Source organism: Muntiacus reevesi, chromosome 2 (genome assembly GCF_963930625.1).
Source record: "Muntiacus reevesi chromosome 2, mMunRee1.1, whole genome shotgun sequence".
NCBI lineage: Eukaryota > Metazoa > Chordata > Mammalia > Artiodactyla > Cervidae > Muntiacus > Muntiacus reevesi.
The window spans coordinates 193,246,617-193,263,003 of NC_089250.1; the positions used below are offsets into that span (position 1 = coordinate 193,246,617).

The 16,387-nt window shown below is 49.6% G+C and overlaps 1 protein-coding gene across 2 annotated transcripts in view; it reads left to right on the top strand.

The window, feature by feature from the left end:
- ABCC1 (ATP binding cassette subfamily C member 1 (ABCC1 blood group)) overlaps window positions 1-16,387 on the top strand; it is a 149,296-nt gene that overhangs the window by 57,723 nt on the left and 75,186 nt on the right. For both annotated transcript variants that reach the window (XM_065924403.1, XM_065924405.1), the window contains exons 6-7: window positions 9,974-10,035; window positions 11,844-11,975. In XM_065924403.1, the coding sequence (XP_065780475.1) occupies window positions 9,974-10,035; window positions 11,844-11,975 (194 nt within the window). The remainder of the gene's footprint in view (window positions 1-9,973; window positions 10,036-11,843; window positions 11,976-16,387) is intronic.

Here is a 16,387-nt window from a genome sequence, read left to right on the forward strand (position 1 = left end):
GGGATGGGGAGCCTTTGGAGCAATCATCCCGTGCTTTGTTCGTGATTAGTCAGCTGCTAATGGGTGAAATTGCAGTAGGAGCAGTTTTCGGCTGTGGTTCTGTGAGATTTGGCCTGGACCTCAGCAAAAGGCTGTGGCTGCTTTTGTGGGTGATGAAAGGACCTGGGGCAGGGGGGATCAGCTCAGAGGAGGCGGTGATGCTCCAACATGAGATTTAGAAACCGGGGGGCATGTCCCATCCTAGGATAGGCCCCGTTCTGCCATCTCCCTGCTCTAGGAGGAGCTGGGTTGGAGAAATTAGCAAAGTGTGTGTGTGTGTGTGTGTATGTGTGTGTTCATGCACATAAGTGTGTATGCGTGAGGTGGGTACATGAACATGTATTTGTATGCATGTGGATGTGTGTGAATGTGTGCATTTGTGTGTTTTTGTGGGCTCGTGTGTGTGTGTTGTGTGTGTATAAAATTCACAAGGTGTGTGTGTTCCCTGGCACAGAGGAGGGGCTCAGATGTCTCCAGCTCTCATGCCTGCTGCTGATCGGCGTTGGTGTGCACGGGTGTGGGTAGATGTCAGGCTCTTCTGTGGAGCTGGGGATCACAACGAACAAATCACAGCCCCCTGAGGGGCTGCAGACCCTGGGGTGCTCGGGGGGTAAACCAAGTCCGTGGGAGACAGACAGGCCCGTGGGGATCTTCCAGTTCTTCAGGCTCACTGTGGACTGTTGCTGATGCTTTACAAGGAATTGGTGATTTCTGGTTCCCTCTGGGATCTGGATAAAATTCGTTTCCCTTCTCTCCTGGGTGTGTGCGCTCTGGGCTGACTCACAGAGCTGACTTCCTCCTCCCATTGTACTTCCTGCAGTTCCGGGGCGTGGGGCCTGCCCCGCCACCCCGGGGACTGAGAGCTTCAATCTGATTGTGGAGGCAGCGTGGTAACAGGAGGAGAGGCTCGTTTTGGAGGCAGGCAGACCCTGGGCTTTAATTTCACCTGGTTCCTTTATCTCTTCAGTAGATATTTATTAGGCACCGGTTGTAGACGGTGCTTGGTTCTAGAGACACAGCAGTGTGTGAAAAGATGTGGTCAGTGCCTTGCGGGGCTTACTTGTTACTGCCCAACACACCCACCCTGAATTTAGCAGCGTAGGATGGCAACAGTCCTTCGTTAGGATGTTTCACAGGCCTGGGCATTGACTGGGCTCTGCCGTGTGGTTCTCACTCAGGGTCTCTCCTGCAGTCGCAGTCAGATAGTGGCGGGAAGGCTTCTGAGCTCACGGTCATGTGGTTAGCGCTGGCCCCTGGCTGAAGGCCCCACGTGGTCTCCCCCAGCCACCTGGGCTTCCTTGCAGCCTGGCAGCTGGTCTGTAAGAGTGAGTATTCTGAGAGAGAGTGAGCTCTAGACCTGGGAGTGGCCAGGTCTCACTGTAGGACCAGCATGTGAGATGGCAGGTGATGCCTGGCTGTCTTTGAAAAATACTGTCTTCCTCACGCCCCCAAGGAAGCTTACCATCCTGTTAGGCAGATCAGACGACCACAGTTGAGATGAAGACCTGGGGGTCAAGTTATGTGACTTTTGGATTTGACTTCGAGCGAGTCACTCCTCTTTTCAGGACCTTGGTGTCCCATCCTTGAAAACGGGTTGAGGCTCAGTTTGATGCCAGCTGCCCCCCACCCCAGAGCCGAGGCCGGTTGTGACCTGGGAGGAGGGCATGTCAGGTGTCATCTCTGCTGTCCCCTTGTCACTCTCCAGACTGGCATCACAGTGGAGCCGGGAGGACGGGGCCTGTCCAGCCCTGGTCCCTGTCCCGTCCGCCGAGCAGCCGTCACATGTAGCCTGTCCTCAGCGAGAGTGGTCAGCCAAGCCCAGGGTCAGGTGGGGCTGGCGGTGCCGGCCTGCTCCCCCTGCTGAGTCACCGAGCGCCGTCCTCCCCCGCTGGCCCCATGCCCGATGCGTGACTCAGAGCCATGTCCTGGCCCTGCTTCCCGGCGGGGCTGCTCCCCTGCACGTGCAGGCCCAGGGCCCAGACCTCGGGGGCTTTCTGGGGCTCCTGCCTGTCCCTGGCCTCGGATCCTTTGATCTTCTGACCCTGAGGCTACTGCTTAGGGCACAGGGTCAGGGTTGCCATTGGCAGTTGGGGACACCAGGAGCAAATGTTGCAGGTAGTGGACCCCCCCAAAACTTCTCACAGTGGGGGGTCCTCAGACCGGCAGCATCAGCACCCCCCCAGATGCACATTTGAAATGGAGAGTCTCAGGCCTGCCGAGCCCCGCTGAGTCAGGGTCTCATTTTCACAAGATCCCTGGCTGGTTCATGTTGGAAAAGCACCAGGTTAGCACATTCTTAAAAATTACTCAGCTCATTTGGTGTAAGAGGTATTTTTAGTCCTGTTTCATAAATATGGAATATTTTACAAGGAGCATTTCAAACCTGCAGAAAAGTTGAAAGACACAGTGATTACTTGCCATCTACCTGCCAGCTAGATTGCCTACAAGTTAACATTTTGCTAAACTTGTTTTTAACACATATCTGTCTAGCCAGCCAGCCAGATATATGTTTTTAACACATATCTGTCTATCCTTCATCCACACACTTAACCATGTGAATCATTAGCCAGAGCTCAATATCTCTTTATGGTTCTATTTTAGGGTGGTTTTTTTTTTTCTTCCTTCAAGTAAATTTACATAGTGACATTCCTGAATCTTAAGTTACCCATTTGATGAGTTCTGACAAATGATAACTCAAATTCCTATCGAGACAGAATATCCCTGGAACTCCAGGAAGTCCCCTCCTGTTTCTTCATGCCAGTCCTACCCCTTGCAGCCCAGAGGCAACTGCTGGGCTTAGACTGTTAATGAGAGCATGGAAAACTCCATTTTTAATTCGTTTCTCCAGCATTTGGTAATTCATTGTGCCAGGGGCTCAGCTGGGCTCTGAGTACCTAGAAATGAACAGATCTTGACCACCCCAAAGGAGAGACAGAGGAGGAGGCAGAGGGCCAATAAGCCAGCACTGTGGGATGGACAGAGGGTTCCCAGGCAGGGATGTGCTAGGGGCTGTGGAGGAGCAAGGAGCCAGCGGTCCTGAAATCAGTCCGGGGCCCCAGAGCTGGCATCCAGAGAAGGGGATGCCTCGGGCCAGTAAGGTTGAAGGCTGGAGGATGGATGGGAAGGTTCCTGCTGGTGGAAGCAGCATGTCCACAGGCCCAGCGGTGTAATGGAATCTGTGGGTGTTTGGGAACTGCATGGCTTTCTGCTTGGCTAAGTTGGGGGCCCAGGGAGCTGAGCATGAAAGATCAAGGGTAGAATTGAGTGTCACCTTGTGGACTTGGAATTATAATCTGAGGGAAAGTTTCTCAGCTGGAGGGGGTTGACACACTCATGTTGGAAGTGTTTTAGACGATCCCTCTGGCTGAAAAGAGGGTGCAGAAGGCTGGTGGCACCTAGGAAACCATTACTGGGGCCCAGGCAGGTTGAGAGGAACGCTGGCCCGAAGAGTGACCCTGTTCAAAAGCTGTGGAAAGAAAACGGACAAGTTCATGGGCAAACACACATGGTGTGTGTGTGCTACAGTAGAAGAAATTGTGGTCCTGAGCCTGGAGGAGATCTGCATAGCTGAGAAGCAGCAGAACGAACAAAGAACACCAGTGTTACACACTGTATCACCGGATTTCTTAGTGTCAGACATTTGGGTGGTTCTAATCAATAATAATAATAGCAGCCTTGTGTTCATAAAATTAACTTATTTAATCCTTACAGCAACCCAGCATTGAGGTGGAACTGTGAGCCTCCCCCCATTTTACAGATGGGAACGCTGAGGTTCAGGTGGTGTAGTATGTCACCTAAGTTCATAGGGCTGGATTGGGGGGTGAGCCCTTCACACCTGAGCAGGCATCAGCATCACCTGGAGGGCTTGTTACAACTCAGATCATTGCTGGGTCCCACCCCCCATAGCTTCTGAGTCAGTTGGTCTGGGTGGAGCCCAAGCCTTGCTGTTTCTAACAAACCCCCAGGCCCCGCAGATGCTGGTGATGAGGCGGGGTTTGAGAACCTCTGGTCTGAGCCACACTGCTGCCCACACATCTCTTACTGCTGGGCATTCAGGCATGCCGAGTTGCAGTCCCCGGCAGAAAACTGAACTAAAAAGCAAAATCAAAACCTGAAAAGGTGGGGGTGGGGGGCGGGGGGCGGGCAGAGAGTTTCTAATGGAAAGAGCTGTGGGCTGAGGGCCCCAGACAGGGTCCTCCGAGCGGCCCCTGCGAGGTCGTGGAGGACCAGTTCTCAGAGCCAGTGCCTGGGGCTGTTGTGCCAAATTAGCTTAAACCTCCCCGCCCCAGGTAAAGATGCCAAAGAACAGCTCTCCCTGTATGAACAGCTTGTTCCTCTTCATCCACCTTCAGCCAGGGCCTGAGTTAATCTCGTTTTCACTGAACGGGGAATTGGTTGTTAAGCCTCCTTCCTCCTGGGACAGGACTTCCTCCGTTTCGGTCTCAGAGGCGCAGAAGCCCCAAGCCAACATCCTTGCCTTCTCCACTTTGTGGATTAGGCTGGAAAGCTCTGTCTGGTTTCAGCTGAATGAAGTGCTGCTCAGATCCTTGGCCCAGCAGCCCTCCTTTTTTTTCTTCTTTAATGATCAGTTCTTGATTACTTCAGAACTCTGATTATCTGTTATCAGGGGACTTCCAGAAACCGGCTCCCAAATTACGTAATTTCTTGTCTGGTGATGAGACCCGGTGTCCGCCCGGTGTGATCTGAAAGTCTGTGTCTGGATCCAGGGGGAGGGAGGAGGGCTGGGGAGACAAACTTGAGGAGACTCCTGGATGGTGCAGCTTAGAAACTCAAACGTTCATGTTGCTGACCCAGCCTTAACTGCATCTGGGGTTCGGGGGGAAGGACAGGGTTGGTTCTCACAGGGTAGGGTTTGTACTAGCCAGAGTGAGGAGTAATCTCTGGCCCTGGGCCGGCATTTCTTGTGGGTTGAGGTAGGACTCCCATCTGGGTACAGTTGGGTATAAAGGGGTTGAATTCATCTTCAGTTATGCAGCCACTAGGTTCCTTCCTTCTCCCCTCCCCCACTGCGGTTTTATTGAGGAATATTTGACATACATCCCTGATTTAGGACGTATCTGAATGGCCTAGTGGATTTCTGTACTTTCTTCAGTTTGAGCCTGAATTTTGCAATAAGGTCTATATAGTCAAAGCTGTGGTTTTTCCAGTAGTCATGTATGAATGTGATAGTTGGACCACAAAGAAGGCTGAGCGCTGGAGAATTGATGACTTTTAAATGTGGTGCTGGAGGAGACTCTTGAGAGTCCCTTGGACAGCAAGGAGGTCAAACCAGTCAATCATAAAGGAAATCAGTCCTAAATATTCATGGGAAGGACTGATGCTGAAGCTGAAGCTCTAGTACTTTGGCCACCTGATGCAAAGAACTGACTCATTGGAAAAGACCCTGATGCTGGGAAAGATTGAGGGCAAGAGGAGAAGGGGGTGACAGAGGATGAGATGGTTGGATGGCATCATCGATTCAATAAACATGAATCTGAGCAAAGTCTGAGAGATAGTGAAGGACCGGGAAACCTGGCGTGCTGCAGTTCATGGGGATGCAGAGAGTCGTACTTAACTTGGTGACTGAATGGTAACAACAGCTTACAAGTTGGCCTTATCCATTCAGTGGAAAGAGGCTTTGCCCAGACTCACTCAAGCCCTGTTAGTTCCAACCAGGCCCTAGAACTAAAAAGAGCAAGAAGAGAGGGCATCCCTTTTTTCGGATGAGGGCAGAAAAAGTAGCTTGCCAAATAAGATCCTACAACTTTCCTCCTAAGGACTTAGGGGAAAGGAGGCAGGAACTTAGAGGGAAGACTTAGAGATGCAACATTCCATCCTAGGTTGTTTCATTCCTGATCCACATCCAGGCTTGGCTGATTTCAAAGGAACGGCAGGATTTGTGAGGCCCCTGGGTGTATAAGTCCGACACCCTGACAGCTTGCACTGGGGTCTCTATGCAGGTTATAAAAAGGCACCTGGGGACCTCCCTGGCAGTTCTGTGCTGCCACAGACTCTGTGCTCTCACTGCAGAGAGCCTGGGTTCCATCCCTGGTCGAGAAACTAGGATCCTACATGCCGTGTGGTGCAGCCAAAAAGAAAAAAAAAATTTTTTTTTTTTAATTAGAAAAAGGTGTCTGGCCCTCCTGGGTGGGTGAATTTGAGAAAGGCCCTACGTCCTTCCTGCTAATGCAGTCCCCCCTCCATCACCACCCCTGCCCCCAGGTCCAGGCACCGGCTGAACTTCAGCCCCCACTTGCCCCCTCGGCTGGGCATCTTTGTGCAGGGCTGACCCTGTGTTGATGCCAAGACTGAAAGAAGCTGCGTTTGAGCTCCAGTTCGTCTCCTTAAGAATCACCATCTTGAATGTCATGAAGTCTGATGTAAGCAGAGGTCAGCAAACTTTTTCTGTAAAGAGACAGATGGTAGACAGTTATAGACTACAGGGTCTCTGTCGCAAGTACTCAGCTCAGCTGTAGCTCAGAAGCAGACATGAACAGTACAGAAATGAATGGGTATCCCCATGTCCAAACAAAACTGTTTTGCAAGCGGCTGGGCTGTGGACCTGAGTTTGCCAATCTTGACATGAAACATCTGTTTGGTGTGTCAGAGTCTGCAGGAAACAGTGGACTTGTTACTGGGGTTACCATTAGTATTAATGTTAGTACTGCTAATGTCATCGCTTGAGCTTTTTACTCTGTGCCAGGAACTGTCGTGAGTACTTCACAGGCTTTATCTCATTTAGTCTCACCATCACCAAGTAACATGGCCCAGGCCCCTCAGCCAGTAAGTGGCAGGGCTGGGATTCAAACCTCCTTCCGATCACCTTGCTCCATGTTGCTTCACCTCTGGGTGCCTCCTACCCTGGCACCCGCCCTCCCCTCCCCCACTTCAGGCCCCTTGTTTTGTTGTTGCCACTGTTCGCCTCATAGCTCTGACCATTTATCTTTATATATTTATTTGCATCTTGGTTTGCTTACTGTCCTGGAGGCAGTACTGGGTGAGGACCTCACTGTTTGGCCTTGGATATAATGATATTTAGCCATCTCCTGGTATATAAGCAGGTCCTCCCTCAGTATTTGCCTAAGAAATAAATGAGTCATTGTCCCAAGCATCTCTTCCTCTCTCTGCCAACTTTTTACAGGGGCAGGAACTAGGTGATAGTTGAAGTGCATTTGTGACTCTTTGATAACCCGCCCACTTCCAGGGGGGGAAAAAAAAGAAAAAGCCTGCAAAGCAAATATCACCACCTCCTCCGGGAATAATGCTGCGGCCTCAAAGACCTCATTCCTCCTGGGAGTCTCCTGGGGGAGGCTGAGCAGTGTCACTCACCTGACTCCCATTTCCCAGGTGTGATAACTGAGACTCTGGGGTGAAAGGACTTGCCCAGGTAGAAAGTGCAGAGCTGGGATTCAAACTCAGGGCCATCTGGCTTCTGGTTGGTTTGGAATGTAGGTCTGTGGGCTAGCTGCATCTGATTAAGGGTACCCTGATGCCAGGGTCCCACCCCCAGAGAGGGTGATCTAGTAGGTCAGGGCACCTGTGTTTATGAAGCTCCCCAGGTGATTCTGGGACAGATAGTACTAGTGAAGCCTGGTGGTTCTCAGCTCAGGCTTCATATTTGACTCATTGGGGAAGATTTTCATGATAGAAACTTTCAGCTGTGTATAGCAGTGGACAGCATGGTGTAATGAGTGCCATGGACTATTTTATTTATTTATTTTAAAATTTTACCTGCCACAGACTATTTACCCTGCATCACATGTAAACATTTCATTAGGTATCTGCAACAGATAAGGGATTTAAACATTTTTAAAATTTTATTTTGAAATAATTTGACCCACAAAAAGTTACAACAGTGGTTTTGTTCTTGTATACCCTTCTCCAGCTTTCCACAATAATATCTGAAAGATAAGGATTTTAAGGGGTACAACAATGGTACCATTATATGGCTTAGCAACGTACTAATTCCTAATATCACCAAGTATTCCAGAAATGCACTGTGCTTGCAGAGTGGTGCAGCCTCTTATTGGTATTGTTCCTTCTCCACCTGAGAACTGAACCATTTTATCGCAAAGACACACCCCCTCATCTCTTTGGTCACCCCATGTTGTCATAGACAAATGCTTGTTTCTTTCCTTCTGTTTTCAAAACAGTGACTTGGTTCTGTAGTATGTTTTCATCACTGACACCAAGAGATTTTCCTTCTCTTCCAGTATCAAGGTGAACTTGTGTGTTTTAAATGTGACATGTCTCAGCCCTTTTGCCTTACTGTCTGTATTGAAGCTCAAATTGTCCCTTTCTGGACTCGTGAGAGCCACTTTTGGTTGCATCTGAGGTCTTTTACCTGCCCTTGTCCTGTTGGGTGTGACAAGATATTCTGGGCTTATCTTGTACATTTCCTGCCCAGCCACTTGGCCAAGGAGACTGGGAGCTGAAAACAAAAACAAGAATTCAAGTACCTGGACCCACCCCAAACCAGCTAAATGGGAGCCCCTGGGGATTGGGGCAGATGCAGTGTTTTTTCCGAGTGCCCCCGGCCAGGGTGAACATCTCCTTCTCCTCATCAGTCCCTCTAGTGTCTTTTTTTTTTTTTTTTAGGATTTTAAAATATCTTTATTGAATTTGTTACAATATCATTTTTGTTTTACGTTTTGATATTTTGGGCCACTAAGCATGTGGGATCTTTGCTCCCCGAGCAGGGATGGAACCCACACCCCCACATTGAAAGGCAAGTCGTAACCACCAGACCTCCAGGGACGTCCCTCCCCAGCAGCTCATCTCTGCGAAATTCTGGGATGGAGAGCTAGTGATCTTGTCGTTAGTCTGGTGACCTCACCTTCGCCAACGCTCGTGTCCCCAGATTTAGACTTGAATGTATCAGCCCTCATGTGCAATCCCAAAGGCTCTGTCTGATGGCCTTGCCTGTGTAGCCCTGAACTGGAGTTCATCTTTGTGGCTCTGGGAAAGAGGTTGTTTGAAAGCTTGCTTAGAATCTGTTGATGACTTCTTGTTGCCCTTGGGATGGAGACCAAAATCCCTTACGTGACCTCCACTGTAGACTGAGCACATCTTCCAGTGTAGACTGCTCAGGCCCCCTCTTGTTCCTTGGAGCCCGCTATGTGCCCCTCTACCTCGGGGCCTCTGCACACATCAGTTGCTCTGCTGGGACCATCTTGTGTCTTCCCCTTCACTTAGTCATCCTCTCCTCACTCTTCAGACCCCAGCTTGAACGCCTTCCCTGACCTCCATCAACTGGATCAGCCCAATGAGGTCCCAGTGACCTCACTGGTCATACCGACCTGCCTCCGGGATGTAATCCTTGTCACAGTTGTGGTTTTGAATTTGTTTACGTGATTGATTAATGTTTCTCTCTCCAGACCCTGACTGTTTGGGGCTCATGTTCTGTCTCCACTGCTTCCAGCTCTGGCACCCTGGGCAAGGCTTTTCATCTCTCTGCCTCTCAGTGTCCGTAACTACAGAATGGAGACGATGCCTTTATCTAGTTCCTAGTGTGATTGTGAAGATTAAAGGAGATAATTTTCATAAAACATTTAAAACAGAACTGTTAATAGCTATCAGAGAGTGTTAGCAGTTGACGTGGGTTAGGGTTATGTCTGTTAGTTCAGATTTGTGTATAGTAGGTGCTCAGAAGATGCTTGTAGAATGAGTGAATGAATGAATGAAAGAAAGAGGAATAGAGGTCATACCAGGTTCTGTGAAGATACGAGATAATGCTAGTACTTTGTCTGTGCCTGCCACTTTGTAGATGCTCATTAAATATTTGTGGAATAAATGAATGGACTAAGAAATGAAAGAACCATTGGCCCACTGGGAGAACCAGGGAGCTGGCTGCTCCCTGCCTGGAGCTGGCATAGACCAGAAATTTAACCTGTCCTTTCCCCTGGGTTCCCCACCCTGTGCTTTCTCTCCATAGAATCCTTGCCCGGAATCCAGTGCCTCCTTCCTTTCCAGGATCACCTTCTGGTGGATCACAGGGTAAGTCCTGGCCCCCAGACCTCGGGTAGGTGCTGGACCACCAATGTGCAGCCCTCCCTCCCTCGCCCTTTCTGACAGGGTTGTGTTCTGAGTGTGTGTGCCCTGGGCATGGGTCTTGGCGACTCTGATCCTGAGCCCACAGTCATGTGATAAATGCATAACTAGCTCAGCCTGGGCAAGAAGCTGCAGACTCCTGGCTCTGGATTTAGTTGTTTTTGTTTTGCATTGGGTGTAATTATTATCATTAGCATCATTCCCCTCCACCCCCGCCCCGAGATAAATAAGATAGGGAAAAGGGGTGAGGGAAATGTGTATGGACCAGTAGCAGCAGAGGCAGCCACATCCACAGCTCAGCACACTGCCTTCTCGCCCGCCTTTTGTTTGCACGTTGTTTTCTGCACATTGTCGGCATCTTACTGGGGATATTTTAAGCCCTCCTCCTCCCCCAAGCATTTATTCCTTGTCTTTATGAACTTTTTACACTTTTTAATTTAGTATTTTTATTAGCTGTTTTTCAATTGCTGTGAAAGAAGAGCTCTGGCACAGTCGATGGTGTTTGGACATGGACCGCAGGGCACGCCAGCCAAGCTCATGTTTCTGATTTTGGTCATAGTCTTCTGGTGATATCAGAGCATGTCCTTTCTCTTTAGGAGGATATACACTGATATTTAGAGGTGAAGGTGTGTAGGGTGTGTGAAGGTGTGTGAAGGTGTGTGCAGCCTCCTCTGAAATGGTTCAGAAAAAAGATAGAGGCATACTTCATTACGCTTCCCAGCTACCGTGTTTTTTCCGAATTGGAGGTTGGTGGCTCCCCTGTGCCAATCGAGTCCTTTGGCGCCCTTTTCCCATCAGCATTCGCTCACTTTGTGCCTCTTTGTTGCATTTTGGTAATTCTCTCAATCTTTCAAATGTTTTCATTATTATTGTATTTATTATGGTCATCTGTGATCCTTGCTATTTTTACTAGGATTTGCTGAAGGCTCAGATGATGCTTAACTTGGCATATTTTAGCAATACTTTTTAAAGAAAATTCGTTTTCCTTTTACAAACCCTTGTGTTGAGGGCTGACTTTCAATAGATCTCAGCAAGGCAGCTGCTCTGCTATGTATGAAACCCTGAACAATACAGCATTTTTAAGTTAAGCTCTGTATGTTCCTTTTTAGACATAATGCTAGCGTAAATATAACTGTAGTATGGGAAACCAAAACAATTCTTGTGACTCGATTTACTGTGATAATCACTTTTATCGCGGTGGTCTGAAACCGGACCTATAGTATCTCCGAGGTCTGCCTTGTATGTGTTTGCATACATGTGTATCTAGAGACAGAGACAGATACAGCACGTGTGAAATGTTAACAGTCATGAGCTTGGCGAAGGATCGACAGGAATTCTTTGTACAATTCCTCTGGTTTTTCTCTGAATTTGAAATCTTTCAAAATAACAAGTTAAAATACTAAATTTCCCTTTTATAATGAAAGTATTCAAAGCAGGAAGGCTAGGCTAATAAACCTTAAACTCATCACCAAATATAATGATGGTTAATGCTCTGTGGTATTAGCCTTAAACATTTTTTTGGAAAGTAAATTAGAAACATCCTGCTACTTTCCTCCTAAATAATCATTGTATGTTTGTCTAAAAACGAGGCCGTTTTTCCCGGGGGATCTAAGGGAATTGGCAGTAATGATGCCACGTGCCCACATGTCCATTCACCCTGAGAGTTCCCTGATCACGGCTGCCTGCGGTCCTGTGGGCCACAGTAGCGGGGAGGGCTGACTCTCATCGCCTCCCCTCTTGTGTTTTGGCCACAGGATGATGGTCCAGGGCTACCGTCAGCCCCTGGAGAGCACCGACCTCTGGTCCCTGAATAAGGAGGACATGTCGGAACAAGTCGTGCCGGTCTTGGTAAAGAACTGGAAGAAGGAATGTGCCAAGTCCAGAAAGTAAGTGCCAGGCATCCGGCCGCGGGCACGCCGGACGCTCACTAGGTTGAGCCGGTAGCCCTGTCCCCCCGCCGTGGCCCGGGCTGGTCGCAGTGCCGTCCCTTAAGCCTCACTGCCCTCCGCGGGCTGCTTCCCGTCTCAGAACCACGGTCTGCTCATCCCTAAGTGGAGTGGAGTCCGCCATGTAGCTCAGGCAATTCGGATAGAAAAGAAAAGAGAAAGATGTCAAGTCGGCGGATTCTGTTTGCCGCGACCCTCGGCGACCCCATCCTCCCGGAATTGTCGCGTTTCCTCCCCTTCCCTCTGAGCAGCTGGCATCCTGAGCATTCTTACTGTTTTAAATGCTTCAGTTCAACATGCCAAATCAGCTGCTTCTTGAGGTGTTCTGCCTAAGAAGCCCCAATCGAGGGTGATTTGGGCTGTACTGGCTTTTTTTTTTTAACAGACTTTTATTTTTTGGAGCACTTTTAGGTTCACAGCGGGTCTAAGCAGAAGCTGCAGAGTTGCACACACCCCTCCCCCACCCACCGTCAGGGTACCCCCACCGGAGGGGCACGTCGGTAACAGCCTATAAGACCACACTGAGTCCGTGGTTTACATCACTGCTCACTCTCTGTCTTGGATTTCACACCCTCCCCCCATGCGAGCTGTATGCCAACCCCAAGCTCTGTCATCAGGTTATTTTGGGAGTCAGGCGAGGGCCTCCCCAGCATGCATTATGTCTTATTCCTTCAAATATAAGACGTCATCACCTGTGCGATGCATCATTATGACATTATCACCTGTGTGATGCACCAGTGAAAAAGGAAAACACCTACCAATTAAACCAGGGTATGACATTGACTTAAGACGCATCCTGCGACCAGAGAAGCCAGATGCGAACTCGCGAGGGACTCTGATGGCAGGGGGTGGTGTCAGTCCTGCTGTAGTCATTATGGGATGGCGCCCACCTTGGAGAGCTGGCTGACAAGGGCCCAGCCTGGTGTGTGTGCATGTGTGCTCAGTCGCTTCATTTGTGTCCGATTCTTTGCAGCCCTATGGATTGTAGCCTGCCAGGCTCCTTTGTCCATAAGATTCTCTAGGCAAGAATACCAGGGTGGGTTGCCATGCCCTCCTCCAAGGGATCTTCCCCACCCAGGGATCAAACCCACATCTCTGGCATCTGCTGCATTGTTTACTACTTGTGCCCCCCTGGGAAGCCCCAAGCCTGGTACCCAGCCCCGCAGAGCAGCAGGCCTCCCAGGAGAGAAACCCTGGCCCTGCAATTCCTCACCCTTTGCAGGAACCCCCAAGCTCCCGGTCTTCAATCTGGTTCCAGGCTGTGGGTGGGGAACGTGGGACATTGATGCTGCCGGCCACCAGGGTGTCAGCAGAGGACCTTGTGACTGTCTGCAGTGGCCATGAACAGAGGAGATGTTGTCTCCTGGAGGTGGGTTGAGCTGAGCCTCTGTGGCTCACCTGGCGAGGAGGTGCCCTGTGCACATGTGACTCTGGCCAGGTACCATGTCTGTGACGCAGTTGGAGGGTCTCAGGCAGAGATGGGGCTTCTGGTTCCCTTCGGCCTGGCCTGCAGCCTCCTTCCTGGAGAGATGGTGTGTCCTCAGACTTTTTCCCATGCCGGGTGGCAGGGGGTGTCCACCCGGCTGTCCTCTGGGGCTCTGCCCGTGAGCCAGTTGCTGCAGCTGTGGGACAGGTCAGCAAGGAGACTTCCTAGGAGGAGGACCGGCCTTGCAGCGTGAAGCTCCATCACCGGCCTGGCCCTTGGCTGTTTCATTCAGCGGATAGAGTTGATGACTGCTGATGTGCTGAGCCTGGTTTAGGCCCTGGGGGTTCAGAGAGTGGAAGGGAGAGACAGGCTTCTGGTCTGGCGCAACTCAGATTTCTCGTGGGATCCAGGGTTTAAGGAGTCTAACACACCCTGTGAGAAACGGAGAGAGTGTGAGGTGAGATGATGAGATTAACAAGGAGGGGCCATGAGGGCCCGAGTGACCGGGAGCCGATAGGGGTTGGGTGGTCAGGGGTGGCCCCCTGAGTGGAGATTCGGTGTTGGAGGAGGGAGGGAGCTGAGTGCAAATGTGGGAAAGGGCCTTCCGTTCGCAGGAACGGCTAGTGCAAAGGTCCTGAGGTAGAGGTGAGGTGGCATGCTGACGGAGCAGCACAGTGCTTGTGTGGCTGAAGTGTGGTGAGAGGTGGGGAGAACGGGAGAAGAAAAAGCAAGAGAAGTATTTGCAGGAGTTCATAGGCTGTGGTACTGGGCTAGGGTTTGACCCCAGGTGTGAGAAGACAGGTGGGCTTTATGCAGAGCAGTGGCACGTCCTCCGAGTCTCCGTTGTGGCATGTGAGATCTTTAATTGCGGCATGCAGACTCTTAGTTGTGGCACATTGTGGGATCTAGTTGACTGATCAGGGATCGAACCTGGGGCCCTTGCATGGGCAGTGTGGAGGCTTAGCCACTGGGCCACCAGGGAAGCCCCCGGGAGTTCCGTTTTGTAACAGCCAGTTGGGGTGCTCTGGGGACGGTGGATCATGGGGTGAGAATCGAGGGCAATGGGTCCCTGGTTCTGCTCCTGGAGGTGTGAACCATAGCCGGCACCTGTGACCCCCGCAGGCGTGGGTGGGGGTGAGGAGGGTCTGGTGGGCGCCCCAGGGCTCCTGGGGAGCAGGGGACCAAGGCCTGGGCAGGAGGGGGCCGCCTTGGCTTCTTGGGCTCAGGCCTCTGCCTCCTCTCCTCACCCCTGAGTGCCTCCTTTCGGGGCCAGGTTCGAGCTGCTTCCCCCACTCCGCTGACCTTTGGGTTTTATTTTATTTATTTTTTGGGGAGGGGTTTTAAAATCCAGTGGTTCATTGGTTTTCATCAGATGATTTTGAGTGTAACAAAAAAAAGTGGAAATTTCTCAACTTAACAGCCTCCCATAGATTAAGGCCTGTGGTTCCTGTTGAAATGACTATAAAATGATTTGGCAGCTCTGAAAAAGACTTGGGCAGTTTTTTTTTTTTTAAAGTTAGGGACTTCCCTGGTGGTTCAGTGGTTAAGACTTCACCTTCCAATGCAGGGATGGGGTCCAGGTTTGATCCCTGGTCCAGGAGCTGTGATCCCACATGCCCCCGTGGCCAAAATACCAAAACATGAAACAGAAGCAATACTGTAACAAATTCAATAAGGAGTTTAAAAGTGGTCCACATCAAAAAGTATTTTTTTTAATTTATTAATTTATTTTAATTGGAAGCTAATTACTTTACAGTATTGTGGTTCTGCCTCACATTGACATGTATCAGCCACGGGAGTTACACAGTTACGATACCACCCAGCATTCTACTCCCAGGTGTATACTTGAGAGAACTGAAGACGTGTGTTCATGAACTTGTGCAGAGATGTTCGTAGCAGCTTTGTGTGTGGTGGTCCAAGCTGGGAGGGACCCAGACAGCTGTTAACAAGTGAGTAAGTGATAGTCGCTCAGTCCTGTCCGACTCTTTTCAACCTCGTGGACTGCACCCCGCCAGGTTCCTCTGTCCATGGAATTCTCCAGGCAAGAATATTGGAATGGGTTGCCATTTTCTTCTCCAGTTAACAAGTGAATAGGTGTGCAAATCTTGGTGTAGCCATGCAAGGGAGCACTTCTGAGCAATACAACAGAATGAACTATTGATACACTCAGCAACGTGAAAAATCTCTAAATAATTAGACTGAGTGAACAAAGCCAGACAGCGGTACCTACTAGGTGATTCCTTTTATGTACAAGTCAAGAAACATGAGAGCAAGTCAGTAGTGACAGAAATCAGATCAGTGGTGGCCTGAAGTAGGAGGAGGTGGTCAGATGGGAGGGAGAAATTCCAGAGAGAGGAGCGCCCTGTGGGGGTGATGGGCGTGTTCATTGTCTTGATTTCCCTGATGGTGTGACAGATGTATAAATATGTCTATCAGGTTGTACACTTGAAATGTCTGCACTTGCTTTGCAGGCAGTTTTTTTTTTACCGTCTGAACCACCAGGGAAGCCCTGATCTTATATCAGTTATACTCATAAGAAAGCAGTAGTGTTTAAAGAAGGGGTGACTATTTTAACTTAATTGTTTCTATTTCATAAAGGAATGCAAACAGCAAATAATAAACAAAAAACAAAGAAAAGGCTCCAAAATGCAGGTGTTAAGCTATGGTTCCCAACCTTTCAGATCCTTTGCCCCCTTTAATAAGAAAGACGTTATTATTAAAGATATTAACTATAGATATTAGCATAACACCTGCTTAAATGTAAGGAAATTCGTAAAAATAACCCAACCGTGTGTCTTAGTTTAAAAATCAACAAAATGTTCTTGCTGAGCGTTAAAGGTGAGTGATGTGTAATGAATCGCCATGTGTGTCTGTGTAAATACTCAGGTACGCGCTAGAACAGAGAGCGGGAAATTGCTGTGTGCTC